At 42.7% G+C, this 16473-nt stretch overlaps 2 protein-coding genes across 2 annotated transcripts; both read right to left on the bottom strand.

The window, feature by feature from the left end:
- Positions 1–1137: 1137 nt before the first annotated feature.
- On the bottom strand, positions 1138–4465 carry rhogd (ras homolog gene family, member Gd). Its single transcript, XM_033973959.2, has 2 exons — positions 4394–4465; positions 1138–3582 (listed from the first exon to the last, which is right to left on the bottom strand). Exon 2 carries the CDS (start codon positions 3551–3553, stop codon positions 2978–2980), a length of 576 nt encoding a protein of 191 aa, XP_033829850.1. The 5' UTR covers positions 3554–3582; positions 4394–4465; the 3' UTR covers positions 1138–2977.
- A 1238-nt stretch (positions 4466–5703) lies between these two features.
- On the bottom strand, positions 5704–15999 carry fhdc2 (FH2 domain containing 2). Its single transcript, XM_033974644.2, has 12 exons — positions 15836–15999; positions 14319–14816; positions 14177–14238; positions 12084–12186; positions 10726–10811; positions 10479–10579; positions 9361–9431; positions 8792–8899; positions 8568–8638; positions 8247–8361; positions 8003–8167; positions 5704–7921 (listed from the first exon to the last, which is right to left on the bottom strand). Exons 2-12 carry the CDS (start codon positions 14670–14672, stop codon positions 6155–6157), a joined length of 3003 nt encoding a protein of 1000 aa, XP_033830535.1. The 5' UTR covers positions 14673–14816; positions 15836–15999; the 3' UTR covers positions 5704–6154.
- Between the last annotated feature and the right edge of the window lie 474 nt (positions 16000–16473).

The following is a 16473-nucleotide window of genomic DNA, read 5'->3' as shown; positions in this document are numbered from 1 at the left end:
CCTCTGGGGGTGGCTGGAGTAGCTGAGGTGTCTGGGGGTGACTGAGGTGGCTTCTGGGGGTGACTGAGGTGGCTTCTGGGGGTGACTGAGGTGGCCTCTGGGGGTGGCTGGAGTAGCTGAGGTGTCTGGGGGTGACTGAGGTGGCTTCTGGGGGTGGCTGGGGTGACTGAGGTGGCCTCTGGGGGTGGCTGGAGTAGCTGAGGTGTCTGGGGTTGACTGAGGTGGCTTCTGGGGGTGTCTGGGGGTGACTGAGGTGTCTGGGGTGACTGAGGTGGCTTCTGGGGGTGTCTGGGGGTGACTGAGGTGGCCTCTGGGGGTGGCTGGAGTGGCTGAGGTGTCTGGGGGTGACAGAGGTGGCTTCTGGGGGTGGTTAGGGTGGCTTCTGGGGGTGGCTGAGGTGGCTTCTGGGGGTGGCTGAGGTGGCTGAAGTGGCTTCTGGGGGTGGCTGGGGTTACTGAGGTGTCTGGGGGTGACTGAGGTTGCTTCTGGGGGTGACTGAGGTTGCTTCTGGGGGTGGCTGAGGTTGCTTCTGGGGGTGGCTGAGGTGGCTTCTGGGGGTGGCTGGGGTGTCTAGGGGCTGGAGTATCCACGTCCCCGTGAATGACTGCGCTCCTGGGTCCGTCCGGGTGAAGAATGGCCCCAAACAGCAGATGGATAAACACATTAACTCCAAACGCACAGAGAAAGCGAAGGGAGCGCGTGACGGGAGCGCGTGTATGTTCAGATCTCTGAGGCCATCTAGTGGTGACAGGAGGGAACTGAAACTAACAGCGCACTCTGGGGAGCAGTGCTGCGGTTTCCTGAACTCAAAATACAAGCAGAGACGCGCCTATTCTGACTCAGTTTCCGTGTCATCAAAATGTCTATTGTGATTCTTTGAAATCTCACAGCCTGAATCTGTACATTTACTTTTGGTGAAGAACTTTGGGCGGATGAAGTTGTTTTTCAAAGTGATAGGCCTGTATACAAATCAACTAATAACCAAGCAGTGTGGCCTTTTTCTGTCATATAACACATTTTTGTAAACTTAATATCCCAAACTTTTAATTAACTTTAAGATTATTTTGTCATAAACACTTTAGCTGCCATCAGATGTACATATTTACTACTCGAAGATGGAAAATCAGAAGTCCACACTCAGAAAGAAACAGCTGGTTTGAACCACCATTTTATTTGGCATAATTTAAAATCATCTCACTGTTAGTTCATTTATACAAATATGTTTTGTTATATATAAAACAATTACAGATTCTACAAATCAAGTTCCCAGTGTAAAGGCGTAGTACCACGCACACGTAGCATACAACTCAGGGACACAGGCGTCTGCTCAGGACAGACGAGCTTACCACAGTTTGTACTCAACATTCAACTCTCTAATAATGGATCTTCGAATAATGTCACACATCTGCATTGCTCAAATTGTTTAAACCTTTGTGTTGCTCTTCAGTTTCTCAGGCCACACTCTTAACTTCTGCACACACCAGCTCAAGTTATAAACATAATATCTAACGTAAGGGCAAATAACCGTGGCCATTATTTAAAAATATATAAAATGCATAAAAACACTGAAATCCTACATGACTTTGATCAACCGCTTTGACATAACGATGTAAACAGTTTATTACACACTGCGGTTATTTTACAAGTTAACCAATTGCTGTTTAAGAGGCAAGTTTAGCACTCTCCAACTGTTACAGACAAGAACAAATATATGTTTAAAAAGAGCCCTTAGTTTGTGTGATGCACTTTAACGTCACATGGCACTTTGGGTTTGAGAAGGAGCAGTGGTGTGGTCTTTGGTTTGGATAAGGCACTGGACCAGGTTTAAGGCTCATAGTGGAACTGCTGCTCATTGATTAATGCAGCTGTAATAATGTGCTTCCTCGTCTGTGACTTTTATCAATAAGCTTTGTGCAAGCCAGTTAATAACAATCTTGTATATGCAAAGATAATGACAAAAAGGAACATTAAAAAGTGGTGGTCTATAAGTGTTAACAAAGACATTTACTGATCAAATAAACACTATTACAAAAAATATATTCAACTTTGGCCTTAACCTTTGGCCTTACAGTCAGGTTAAAACATTTAGAGAAGGAAACATTTACAGAGGAAATGAAATAAAGTCTCTGACCCAAATGTGTCCTCAAATTATTTCTTCAACATGATTTAAAAAACTGTCAGTTTGAGTCTTAAGAGTAAGACGCGGCAGAGGGAAGCCGTGAGCCCCACTTTCACTTTGAGAGACCCGTCGCCGTGTGGGTTCATTTAGCACAGGCCTTATAACACTTGCTCTGCGATTATTGGAAGGGCACATGGTTGGTTGATTTTAATGGGCTGCTTATCTCTTAAGGCCTGGATCCCCGGTGCGTGGCACCGAGAGACTCTCATGCCACAATGACGCTGTGGCCTCAGAGTTGAAACTCTAATCTGAGCCAAAATGACATTCGCCCAGAAGTTACTGCACCTCGTCTGGACTCAACCTGCTTGAAATTAAAATGTGTTCATCTTCTGCACAGCTCTTTCTTGGCGACTAAATAGGCATTTGTGACAATTGTGACTCTTGAGATGCAACCTAGGTGAGAGCATGAGGTAGTAATTATTTCTCCACCCAAACTAAGGCAGATCTCTTCTCTCCAGTCAAACAGGGTAGCTTGGTTGGTTTAGATATAATTATGGCTTGAGACAACCATGTTCAGCATTTATAAGGCAAAGCAGAGAAGCTACAAATCTATAACAGACGTAAATCTGAGAAGTGTACATATCAAAGTTAAAATGGAAGAAAAATAGGAGATTAGGTCTATTGCCCACCTTTGGCAAAGTCACTTTGGCAATGACGGCGATGGCGTCAAGTCCTCCAGGAGATGAAGAAGGAGGCGTGACAGAGAAGCTACACCTCTGTCCAGGGCCAGGTACTTGATGACAACCTTACACAGCTCATCTCCTGTGGATTCTACAGTCCAGGTCAGGGAGGTGTCCATTATAAAAGCACACACTTCTTGGTATTCTTTTTCGTGACAGGATACAACACTGCTCTCACAGCTTCAGCGAACACCTCACGGACACCCTCCTGCAGGAGAGCAGAACACTCCATATATTTCACTGCACCAATCTGCTTGGCCAAAGAATTGCCTTGTTGCTGAGTAGTAGGAGCCAGACCCTGCTCTTTCAACTTCTTCACTGTTTCAGTATCACCCCTCAAATCTCTCTTTGTGCCCACCAGAAGAATAGGCACGTTGGGGCAATGGTGGGACACCTCAGGATGCCATTTGTGCCTGACGTTGGCATGAGATGAGGGGCTACCGATGGAGAAGCAGATGATGAAGACATTGGTCTGTGGATAGGACAGGGTGCGGAGGCGGTCGTACTCCTCTTGGCCTGCCGTGTCCCACAGGTTAAGGCTGACGGTGCGACCATCCACACTCATCTGAGCACTGTAATTATCAAATACTGTCGGAATGTACTCTTCTGGGAAGGCATTGGTGGTGTAAGAAATCAGTAGACAGGTTTTCCCTACAGCCCCGTCTCCCACCACAACACACTTTATGGTCTGCATCCTGCCAACGACCCCTGGGGCTGGAGCACCTGACCACACAAGCACAAATAATAAACTTAATGTATATCAGGCCATTATATTTGTCAAATAACATCAAATACAGATTATAAAAAGGTACAGAATAAAATAAGTTAAAGAAAATTACACACAGCTGTACTGATAATACCGTTATATCGATGGAGCTATTGGCATCTTTGAAACTATGGAAAATGTTCAGAGAGAATGATTTCATGTCCAAATTTAGACATGTTTAGTGAATAAAAGACATGTACTCATCACTTTGAGTCACGTTAATAATCTGTGTTTTGTTTAAAGTAATTCAACCTGAGCCCAGACCCATGAAAAACAAAACCAACACAAAGTTTTATGAAGCTTCTGAAACCTGAATCAGCTCCCACCCTGTGAGCTAACAGGCTAACAAGCTAACAGGCTAACGCTAGTGTTAGCCCAGCGACGTCATTTACACAAATGGACACAAGTTTGATAATGAAGTGGATAATGTCACTCCACTAACACAAAGTTTTCCCTGGCGCTGAAAGACAAGGCTCAGATGTGAGTTTATCTCGGATCTAAGGCTCTTCACAGACAAACTCCTGAACACTGTGACACTAGGCGTTCCCCGAGGCTAGCACACGGCTAAGGAACTAGCATCAAGTGGCTACAAAGTTAGCTACTTTATCAACAAGCTGGTGGTTATTTTCCAAACATCTTCTTCCAAATTTCGTTTCAGAACATAGAATAAAAGCCTACCCGGGTGTAAAAAGTGCCAGATGCCCCGGTGAGCGCCTCTGGACACGGCTCAGTGGAAACTCTTTAAAAAGTGACTATTTTGCGACTTACCGCCACTGAGATCTCGAGCTCCTTCTGTCTGCTCTGGGTCAATCACAGCCGCATCCGGGGAACCGCGTCGTACGTAACAAGACGCACGTTTACAAAGCATTCTGGGAGATGTAGTTTTTAAGTAGCAGAATACTTTCAACACGAGGGGGCGTTGTTACTTTACATTAAAAGCGTTATATTTCTCAACCGTTTTTCTTTAGAGTCTTCTTTGCGCCGATAGATTGACATAAATATATGAATGTATAAAAATAATAACGATAAATAGCATTAAAATATTAAAACACACCAACTCTGCATATAACCTGTGCTCTTACAGTTTTAAAAAAGATACTACAATCACAACTGAACCTAGGCTGTCAGTACTGTAACCTACACAGGCTAGAGAGAACATAGATTGATTGATTGATTGATTGATTGATTGATTTTAATTTATTTTAATTTAATTTAATTTAATTTAATTTAATTTAATTTAATTTAATTTAATTTAATTTAATTTAATTTAATTTAATTTAATTTAATTTAATTTAATTTAATTTAATTTAATTTAATTTAATTTAATTTAATTTAATTTAATTTAATTTAATTTATTTATTTATTTTTTTCTGGTTTAGGTGCTGAAAATTCAGATCAGCGCGTCCTTTTAGGTTGAAACAAATTGATTTTCAGTATTGAATCTGGCATCCCAAATCAGAGACTCATGGGAGGCCTAATCTGCTCTCTGATTGGACAAATGTCTTGAGGACCAAAACACCAAACCTATTAAAACAACTTATCCTTTAAACTTGTTACCTTCACATTTATACATGTTTGTTTCTCAGTGTAAACAGACAATACAAAGTGAACCAACAATGTTTGAGGACATCCTTGTCACACTCCTATCACTTATGCAGACGACACAGAGACATATTGTTCAAGCGCTGGACATGGGCCTATGTGCAGACTGCAGAGGACTTTATGTCCCGCAGCCTTAAGATCCTTGACGATTTCACTTCTTTACTGGGACAGGTTAAGAGTCTGGCCCTGAGCGACAAGTCGACACTCAGGAAAACAAAAGGGCTCCGTTTTATTGCGTTTCCCAAGAGGGTTTGGCGTCACTGCAGACTATAAAGAGGAAAGTCCCACTGGGAGTCGTACAACCACGGGCACCCTCCAACCCAACCTCTGCACCCCTGTATTTTACCAAGACATTCCATGGGACTAATGTGGTGTATCCATGGCAACTGAAGCGGCGTGACTGACATGAGACGGAGATGCTGGACAAAAAATAGAGCAACAGCACAGGGTCACTTTGTTTAACTTTATTTACAAACTGACATCTGACAGTGAACATCACCACTGTTTCATTTATTATTGATTTTTCATATATAAAATTACACTATAGGAGCCCCGTATTTAGTTTGTAAAGTGCATAGTCCCAGGAGCCCCTTTCTGAAATAAACAGGGGTCAACTGTTTGGTGTTGTACCTCTGATTAGAGTGAGACAGCTTACATCAACACAATCATAACAAAATATGAACCAGTTTCCTACAACACAATACGTCTTTTGCAGTTTAATTTAAGAAACTGTCAAATTGGTCCAAACTTTCCTTAAAACAGCCAACATTTTGAGAGCACGTGTTGAATAATTGTCCAATGCCCGCACAGGACAAGAAGGAACAAGAGGTAGAAAGAAAAATCTAATTAATTTACCCATGTTTTTATCCTTTAATTTAAAACAAATTACCAGTACAAACTTTTTTTATGAAAGACAGGCACAGGCGTTCACTTCCACAGAGGCTGAGTAGATGTCGGACGAGCTATTTTGGCATTAGGAATACGTGACGGGATTTTAGAATTCGCAGCTACTTGGTTGGCCGGTGCAGTTGTCTTGGCAGTTTTACTTTGCGCTGCGGATATCACAGTCGTACGAATCGTCTTAGCTGTGGTAGAGGTGGCGCTGTTCGTTACCCGAGGTGGGGACGGGATCTGAGTTTCAGTGTTTGGGGCGAGTCTTTTGGTCACACGGAGGGGAGATCCTCGGATGAACGCTGCTGGTTGGTTAGTGACGGACATCTTCTCTGTTTGGCCTGAGGTGGAGTGGATCTGGGGCTGTTTCGTTGGCGTTTGCGGCTCATTTTTGTTTGTTCTGTCCCTCGCACTGTTACTTCTTTTGACGTCAGCTACGGGAGCGACAGGTCTGGACACAGGAGACGTCCTCATGGAGATAGTACGAGTTGGACGGTTTGCAGGACTGGGGTTTGTAGGTGCGTTTGTGCTATTTGAAGTATCAGTTTTAGACCGTACCCTGGGAATACCGGTGCTGTTGGTTGGACTTGCACGTGAAACAAGCCCCCTCTTTGCTCCGATCCCTCGACGCACTGGGACTTTCATAGTCCTGGTCTCTTCCTTCGAGGCTGGAGACCCCGGGGGCGTCGCGTCTCTGTGGTCCACCTCTCGCTCCTTCCTCCACTTGGAGCAGAGACTCGGTGTGGGCCGGGGGAGGGGGGAGGATGGGGGTGATAAGGCCTCATAAGACCTCAGGCCTTTCACCAAAGTGTGACACTCCAGCGTTTCGCCCACACGTGTGTACGGTTTTACATGGTCCTGATCCTGAACGGGCAAATCTGGATTCTCTTCAGGTTGGGACGGGGTTAACTCCGGTAAACTCGAGGGCATCCAGGTGTCTCCCATGGGGGTGAAGGCCACTTTGGGGTTTGTATGTTTGGTATTTTCAGGTAGCACAGCTGCTGCAGGCACTTGTGAATTAACGTCAGGCGTAAAGGTCGAGTTTTCTGATTGACTCTCAGATTTTTGATGAGTTTTAGAGTTTTTTAGACATGACTCCTTTCGGTTTGTAAAAGGGTCATTACTGTTTCCTATTGGACTGAGCACATGCATTTGACTGTCACTTTGACAAAGGGGGGAAATAGCAGCAGAGTTTATCATAGAACCAGACAAATGTAGTTTTTGTTCATTTGAAATATCACTTTCACTTTCATTTTCACACGACCCAGTCAGTTTTGAATAACCACGTAAACTGTAAGAAATACTGTCGCTCTCCCGGTGCCTCATTTTATAACGTTCATGCTGTGATTTTGAAAAAGACGAGTCCTTGTTTGGCTTGAGCCGTACATCCAGCTCCGGCTCTGGCTCAATGGGAGAACACGTTCCATCGGTGTCGGGAGAACTACAAACGGCGGCAGTGGTCTCGTGGTCGGATGAACTGTTGGAGTGACAGCTGTTTGACGTGGGGCTGCTTCCAAGCTCTGGGAAGCGTTTTATGGTGAATGAGTTATAGCGGCGAACACTGTCATTCTGAAGGTTTTTGCGAGAGTCCACAGCTCTGAGGCTCCGTCGACTCCAGGTGGACCTGAGGTTCTTCTCCAGCAGTTTCTCCAGTTCATCTTGGTTCTCCAGAGTCTGAGGACCTCGGGCCAGGCTCAGGCCCAGGTCTAGTCCTGTACAAACAGCCAATGAGCGACGCTTTTCTGTCATTTCACGCTGACGTTCCAACCTCTTCTGCTCCTTCAGCTCTCGTTCAGTATTCTCCTGTAACGACATTGAAACATAAACTCTACTGATAAACCACTGTAAATGTGAATGATATGAATGAACCTCGATGTGTCTAACCTGAACGGCTCTTTGGAAACGAAGGCAAAACATATGGAAGACCCTGCAGGCCTCCTCCAGTTTAAATGTGCTGTCATCTTCACAGAAGAAGTCCACCAGGGCCTGGCTGGACATCCTCATTCCCTCCACCTCATCCTCTACCTCCCGCAGTTGCTCCTCAGCCATCTGCAAATGTAATGTTTGTATGAAGCCAACAGAATATAAGACTCCACCCGCCCTGAAACACGGCCAGTTTGTGTTTTACCTCCAGAAACCGTGCGTGCTGCTGAATCTCTGGCTCACGCTGAATGTCCGCCTTCAGGGTCGCAACTCTGCCTTTCAGCTTAGAGAGGTCCTCCAGGACTGAGTCCAAGCAGAGCCTGAGGGAGGACGCCCAACGTTAAGAAAGAAATAATGAAATACTGAGGTTTCCAGCACGTGACACAGCCTCCTCCACGTTCAAATCATCATTAAAATATTTGGCTTCAGTAACAATGTCTTGGCACGCAGCTGTGTTATTAAACAGACATCTACGTATGTGTTCATTTGTTGAACATGATGAGATGAATTTTGGGAAGGAACTGACCTGGAGGCGGGGCCAACATGACCCAGTTGGCTGAGAAAAGACAGTAAACTCTGGTCCTTTTTCACAGCTTCCTGTGTAGACCAACACAAGTGATTATCAAGCCATTGTGTCAAAAGCAACAACACGTCTTTGTGAGAGTTTAAAAAACACAAACTCTGTGAACAAATCTCACAAGAGAACGTCAACTGGCAGATTCTTTGTGAGTAATGAAAGCTCGATCTTACCATGGCGACAAAATGCAGGAGATTCATGCCCGGTTTGTTGGCTTTAGTGTCTGCGAGCTTCAGCAGAGACGGAATACGGAAACCTGCAGCGTTACCTGAATATCCCCCCTGAAAAACAAGAGCGTCAGAGAAACAGACATATTTTAAATCCTCAAAGTCTCCACTCTTTCTTTTCTCTTTTGTTATTTGCTGCATAATTCCATACATGTTACTTCATATATCTGATCTCTCGTGTGTTTATAAAATGTAGAAAGTAGTAAAAATAAATTAAAAACCCGTTGAATGAGAGGGCGTGTCCAAACTTTTGACTCGCAGTGTAAGTTTAAACACCGGTCAAATGTTTGGACTCGCCCTCTCATTCAATGTTTTGTTTTGTCGTTGTTGGGTTTTTTTTTCACTACTTTCTACATTTTGGACATCAGATATAAGTAAGACACATGGAATTATCTTTACTACATACTTCCATTTTATATCTGACGTCTTCTGTGTGTTTATAAAATGTAGAAAGTAGCAGAAATAAAGAAAAGAAGCAGATTGACGGAGAGGATGTGTCCGGAGTTTCGACTCACAGCGTTCATATAGTTCCCCGCCTTGAGCACCAGGCGCAGGATGGAGTGCAGCTCAGGACAGCTCAGCAGTTCTGAAAAGTACAGAGACAGATTCAATGAAGTGCTCCCGAGTTTAAACTGCTCCTAAAAACATGCGCTTGAATAAATCCGGACATTGCTCTGAAGTGCTGACTCGAAGAACACATTTTGTGAGCTGGAAAACTACTTTTTAATTTCTATCTATTTCTCAGTGATGGCATTTTGCTTATAGACTCATTTAAGAGCATTAAAGCATTGGTTTGAATAGTTTTGATGAGGTTAGAAAGGACCAGAGACTGTAGAAAAGAAGTCGAGTATCATAGCAACCAAAGAGCCAATCAGGAGCGAGGCTGTTGAAGGTAACGCCCCGTCCCGCCCACACCAACGCTGTCAATCAAACCTGTTGCTAACGCTAGCGGGAGTGATCAGAGAAAGAAGGCGCCTGATTTGTCTGTTATTAATGTTCATGTCTTGATTTACAGACACAAAAGTGAAATAAAAACCCCAGGATCATGTAGAGGGTTAATACGAACATTTAAGACCAAAATGACAAGTCTGACGCAGCAGAGACAGAGAGAGGGGACATAGATTTTCAAAAAACAAAAAAAAACCCTCAAAATAACTTAAAAAAAAACAAACAAAAAAAAACCTAAAAAAAAAATATATATAATAAATAATAAATAATAATAATAATAATAATAAATAAATGACAAAAAACACAAAATAAAAAAACTCAAAATAACAAAAAAATCTCAAAATAACAAAAAAAAACCCCAAAAAATAATAATAATAAAAAAAACTCAAAATAAAAAAACCAAAAACAAACAAAAACTAAAAACAAAAAAAACAAAAAACAAACAAAAACAAAAAAACTTGAAAAATAAACTCAAAATAACTAAAAAAAAGAACCCCAGGATCATGTAGAGCGGGTTAATTTCAACATTTAAGGCTAAAATGACGAGTCTGAGAGCAGCAGTTACAGAGAGAGGTATTTCAATAGAAAGTGAATTGGAGCCAGAGTCGATGGTGGCTAGCAGGTTAGCTATGTCCATTTATATATCCAGCCTATGGGACGGACACACTCCCCGCTGTTAAATTACCTCGTGCCGCCTCCCTCAGACATCTGGCTGCCACACACAGAGAGGTCACGGCGGGGTCAAACTCTTGTTGCAGGATCATGGCGTCCAGCCGCAGCCGAAAACTAATGTGAGGAGGAGACGGACAGAGTGAGTGAGGGGCGGTGAGAATAGAGACAAAAGACGCTCCTGATCATTCAACAGTTAAACAGCTCAGAGTGCAGAGCGTGAACGGCGTCGTCCAGAGGAAAGATCCTGAAACGAGACCAACCTGGGGACTTCAACCAGCAGCAGCATGAAGAGGTCAGGCTCCCCCAGACAACTGCGCTCCCCACTGAACCTCCTCAGACGAGATATCTTAAAGAGAGAATGAGAGGGAGCATTTAACACGTGAAATGTGCAATACAAGTAAACAGGTGGAAGGTAACCAAGTACAAAGTTTAGGTATCACTACTTTACTTAAATGGATTTTAAATGGCATAATTTTTACTTTTACTCCACTACATTTTTGAACTGGACTGAAAACAACAGTATTTTTTATTGTTGTCTGAGACCTGCTGAAAACACCAGGGGTCTGTTTTTTATCAAGTTCATAATTGGAGAAAACAAAAATAAACAATTAAAAACAGCTTGAAAAAAAACAACTACCAAATCAATTGTTGCTGTTGAACAAAATTCAGCTCAAATCTTTATAAAATCACCACATTTGAAGCTTTATAAAACCTCAAAATCAGCAAGAAATACTTTTACTTTTTACTCTTTAAGTGCATTTTTAAACAGGTACTTTAATACTTTTACTTAAGAACCGTATTTTCCAGAGTATAAGTGTCACTTTTCTCCTAGTTTGTTGGGGTTGCGACTTATACTCAGACGCGACTTATACGTGAAATTATTCAAAATATATAATTCCACATGTTCGTTATTGTCACAGTTACACACTCTAGACTCGTGCACCAGTATCTACTCCTCCTGAACCACTGAACATTTAAAACTTCAACATTACGCTGATTTAAAAGACGTCTGAGAAACACTGAACGCTCCATCTACGTCTGGAGTGGGTGGAGTTGTTCAGAAGCGACACCGACGATGAAGAATTCACTGGATTTATTGATCTGGAGTGAGATCCAGAGTAAACGTGTTGCTTGTTTTTTCTGCTTTATTTATCTGATTAACTGTTAATATCTTACGTTAAACCAGACACGTGTTCAGTTCTGTCTGTGCTTCATGGAGCTGAATAAATATAAATGTGTTACGTTAGCGTGATGTACTGATATTCAGACTGTTGTTCCACATTTTATTATTATTATTATAACTTGACTTTAAAGATAAAATGTCTGTTCTTGGTCTCGGATTTTGTAAAATAAAAAATCCGAGACCAAGAACAGACATTTTATCCCCAAAAATGTGACTTTTATATATTTTTTTCTTCATTATTGTGCATTTTTTGGCTGGTGCGACTTATACTCCAGTAAACACAGTGGATTTTTTCATGTGATACTTTTACTTGAGTATATTTTTGCTTCAGTATCTGCACTTTTCCTTAAGTAACACTGCTAATCATTGATATTTCAGGTGAAAATGGAGGGAGAGAACTGTCCCCTGCTGCATTTGTGCTAAAAGTCTGTTTACCTCATCGGCATCAGGTAATAATTTGCAAAGTTCTGAGAGTTTTTCAGCTCCGTAACGATCCCCAGCACCCTTCCTGATATCTTCCACGATCTCCTTAGGCGGTCTGCAGGAAAAACAACAGCAGGATTAGACGAGTAAACAGAAGGAGCAGTGCCATCTTGTTGAGAGCGATGGGGAAATGGCATCAAACACTTCAAGTTTTTTTTTTTTAATTCTGTTATCAGCTTATCACGCTCCAGCACAGCGAAGTGTAACGTGGGAGGGAGGGTTGACGCCAAACTGACGGCTCGATGTGGTGTAAACAAATAAAAACCGACGAGGGTTTGGGGACATGAAGGTGAGAAGAACAAGGACCAGACGAGACGCTGAGATGTTTGACTCTTTCACCTATGACTCAGTTTCTTTATCGGATTTCCTCAGTTTTCCACTACGGCGTCCCTGCTCATCACCTCGTCCCACGCATTCACACGCCGATGTGCAGCTCTGACTTTAAAGAGCTTCGTTTTGTGTGTGGGGGTGTTTACTTTACTCCTCCTGACAAGTGTAAAGAGGCGCAAAATACTCCCATAGTTCAGCCTGAAAAGGAAATGGGACTTCCTTTGTTTTGTGTCTATTTCCCAATAAACTGTACGGTGAATATACAAAATGTCCTGTATAAACACAAAAAGGTGAGTTAAGGTGACTACACACAAGAGCCATACAATATCGCACAATATCACATAAAGGCCGTCTGCGTTTGGCTCGGTTTTCACAAAATATTCACAAAAGAAAACAAGATCCTGGCTATTTTAAACGTCGTCTTTAGATCCAGTTTGTTTAAAAAAAGCCTTAAAGACGTTTTGTTCAAGTGTTTAAATAACATGACAAGACAAGAAACAGCCAGATTCCTTTCTTATAATTCTGTCCGCCACAATTTTCAAAAGAAAAATCCAAGCCATTAATAGTAAATGCAAACAAAAGAGGTCAAAGGTCACGTTATTGTGTAAAAGTGAAGGTTTAAGTCGTGTTATAACACTGTTTCCTCCTCAAAAACAGACCTGGAGTTGTGTTTTCATTCACACATGTTTGAGTCACACTTTATTAATAGTCTGTCTACATTTCCAAACCTCAAAACGCTCTGTTCCACCTTGTGATGTCATCAAGTGGTAGTTTTTTTTTAAGTGAACAGCTCCTTTTATCTTTAGTTCAGGAGAGAAAAGTTGCAATTCTAGGGCTGAGATGATCCAAATGATTCTAGAAATGAAGGTGTGTGGAGTTTAAAAACACAGTGGAGCACTTCCTGTATCACCACACGATGACATCACAAAGTGGAACAGAGCGTTTTCAGTTTGAGAGAAGAACTCCAGGTCTGTTTGTGACGAAGAAACAACATTAGAACAGATCAAAAAACAGCGTAACGAGGGACATTTAAGATGTATTTTTAGACGTACTTTCAGTTTATGATAAAGATATTTACTTGGTTACCATAACAACACGTTTTCAAGCTTTCAGCACTGTTTCAGCCTATTTAAAGACACACTAGGTAACTTTTCTGGTGGAGTATGGGCCGCTTGGGGATATTCATTGTTTTGCCTGGAATGTTCCAACAGTTTGGCAAAATTTTGGTATTTTTATTGCTGTATAAAGTCCTTAAAAACATGTATCACAACTCCAGGAAATGACGTTAGAACAGATCAGAAAACAGCGTAAAATGGGCCGTTTAAAAGACAGTTTATAGAAAAAACATCAGTAAGACCCATTACAAACCTGGTAGTTTATCAAAACATGAAAAAGACATTCACATCTGTCACTTTAATCTCTGTTTTAACAAGACCAGTCCCTGTTATAGACGTTCTACACCTGTTTCTTGTACAACACACCGCACATCCGCTCACACTCCAGATGACAACAACACAACCACTTCTTAAATTAACCTAAAAAACCACGGACAGCTCCCTCGGGCACTTCCTGCTCTCAAAACCAAATTCACTTTGTACAACTTTTTTCGGTTCAGTGAGAAAAAGCATCGTCTTCATTCAATACTCACAATGTTGAGTTTGAAAAGGAGAAAAGGTTCATACTGTGATCAGATCGTGAATTAAAGCAGGACTTACGTTTTAAACTGTCGCAAAAATATTCCAATGTTCATGCTGCGCTTTGAGTCCAAAAGAGTGATCTAAAAACACAAAATGAGTAAGAACATGTGGGGTGTTTGAGGTTTTTGTTGGTAAAATGTAAAAAAAATAAAGCGCTAACCTCCTCAGTGTCATCTTGTGGAGTCAAACAGCGGAGCAGCGTGGACCTCCGCCTCAGCTGTCTGCTCCTGTCCTGAGGTTTAACGTCCTTCTGTCCGAACAACTCGTCCAAAGAACTGAGATCGATGGGGAACTCGTCCTCGTCCAGGCCGCCCCCCGTCCAAACGCTCTTACGGCCCTCCACCCTCTCTTTGGGGATCCGCTCCCAGTTGAGTTTCCTGAGCTGGCGCCTTACGCTGTCCTTCCGGTTTAAAGATGGGGCGCTGGGGGGTGGCGGAGGAGGAGGAGGCGGAGGTGGAGGCGGCGGCGGCGGGGCTACGGGAGGCGTTTGTGGAGCGGCCCGCACCGGATCCATGGCTGTCACGTCCGCAGTGTCACCACGGAGAGGCTGTGTCCCATTAAAGGCACGCTGAAGAGCCGGAGATCGGTTTTAAGATAGTTTTTACATCCCCCTCATGTCCGTCAGACGAGAGGTCAAAGGTCCATCGCGAGGTCCAGTCTAGAAAGCAAGCGGACAACAATCGATGACACAAAATCAATCGTGAATTCCAACAGTTTTGCAACACGAGCAGAACATTTCACATAAGTCTGACACCTGGCCTTGCGTTGAACATCCTCGGACTTAAATCTGTGACCTCCAGTTGAACTTTCAGGTCAGACTCAAGTTTTTTTGGGGAAAGTCCATGAGTAAAACTAGTTTCTGTTTGATCAGCTTGTCTCGTCCTGTTCAGTTTCACCTCCGCAAACACACACACAAGCCTCTGCCCTCTTCTCTCTAATTAAAACACTCCGGGACCCCCACAAAAACAGTGAGGACACACAGCTCACCACATCCTAAACATGACACATCCTGCAGCTGCTCCACGAGATTTACAACGAGATTAGTAACAGCCAGTGATTCAGAGGTTAAAGGTGTTAAAACCCAGGAACCCTGATTATGACATGGCATTTTATGGGGTAAAAAAAAAGAGGAAAGACATAGTGAATCATCCTCTCAGAACATTCCTCCCTGCGCCACATGGGGGCGCTGTGCGGGTCCTGCACCTGGCCGCGGCTGTGGCTTAAACTCAGTGAAAAAATAAAAGTAAAAGTAAAGCAGGAGATGGATTTGTTTGGGAGACACAAACGTCTTAAAGATCTTTTAAGCAGAACAAAGTAAGTAACAAAATATAGTCCTAAAGTGTTTTGAAGTGTTAAAATAGAGTTGTGGAGTTTCATATCTTTACGCATTTTACGCACAGAAGTTTCAGAGTTTTTTGGAGTGACATTTGTATTAATTTTACGCACAGAAGTTTAATTGTTTGGAACAGCCTGGTAAAGTGACATAAAATAGGTTTCTGGGATTTCATATCTATCTCATTTTACGCACAGAAGTTTTATAGGTTTTTGGAGTGATATTTTTACGCATTTTACGCACAGAAGTTGAATCGTTTGGAACGGTTTGGCAGAGTGACATAAGCACACAGTCTCATTTAAAACGAGCCAATAAAGTAAGAGCAGTAAATAATCCAGATTTACCTGATCCAGGAGGAGAAAAAGAGTGTCCTACATGTCTGCTGTGCGCGCTCTGAGAGGACGCAGACGCGCGGGGAGAAAGATTCAGCCGCAGGTAAACATCCAGAGCCGTGCGTCCTGGGCCCGGTCCCTCTGCTCCACTCTCTCTTCTCTCCAGTCTCTCTTCATTGACGGCTCCTGGAGTTGTGGGGAAACTTCCACAGCTCCACATGAGCGAGCGTGAGCGCGCCCCCGCGGCCTGATATGGTTTTATTGTCCTGCCTCTTTTTTTTTTTTTTTGTCCTGCCTCTTTTCCCAGGGGCTGGATCAGGGGGCTCAGGTGGGAGTTTAGTCATGTAACTTTTTGACTTTAAGACTGAGTCAGGAGAAAAATGTTTTACTGTAACTACAAGAACAGAGAAACAGACACATGTCAGTCTCCTGTGCAGACCATAAACTGGACTTTAAGATACTTTAGTTTAAGATCTGTCCATAACAAAACCAGAAGCTCAAACTGTGGATTTTCCTGGAGCTGACATCGTTTTAGCAGCAGTGTTTGGAAGTAACTGAATAGATGTACCACAAAATACACATTCTGAATACTAATTAGGAGCAACTGGATTCCGGTCCAATATTCAGATTACAGTTACTTTACGAAATCA

This window comes from Periophthalmus magnuspinnatus, chromosome 10 (assembly GCF_009829125.3).
Source record: "Periophthalmus magnuspinnatus isolate fPerMag1 chromosome 10, fPerMag1.2.pri, whole genome shotgun sequence".
Taxonomy (NCBI): Eukaryota; Metazoa; Chordata; class Actinopteri; order Gobiiformes; family Gobiidae; genus Periophthalmus; species Periophthalmus magnuspinnatus.
This window is presented reverse-complemented; position numbering and strand designations above follow the sequence as displayed.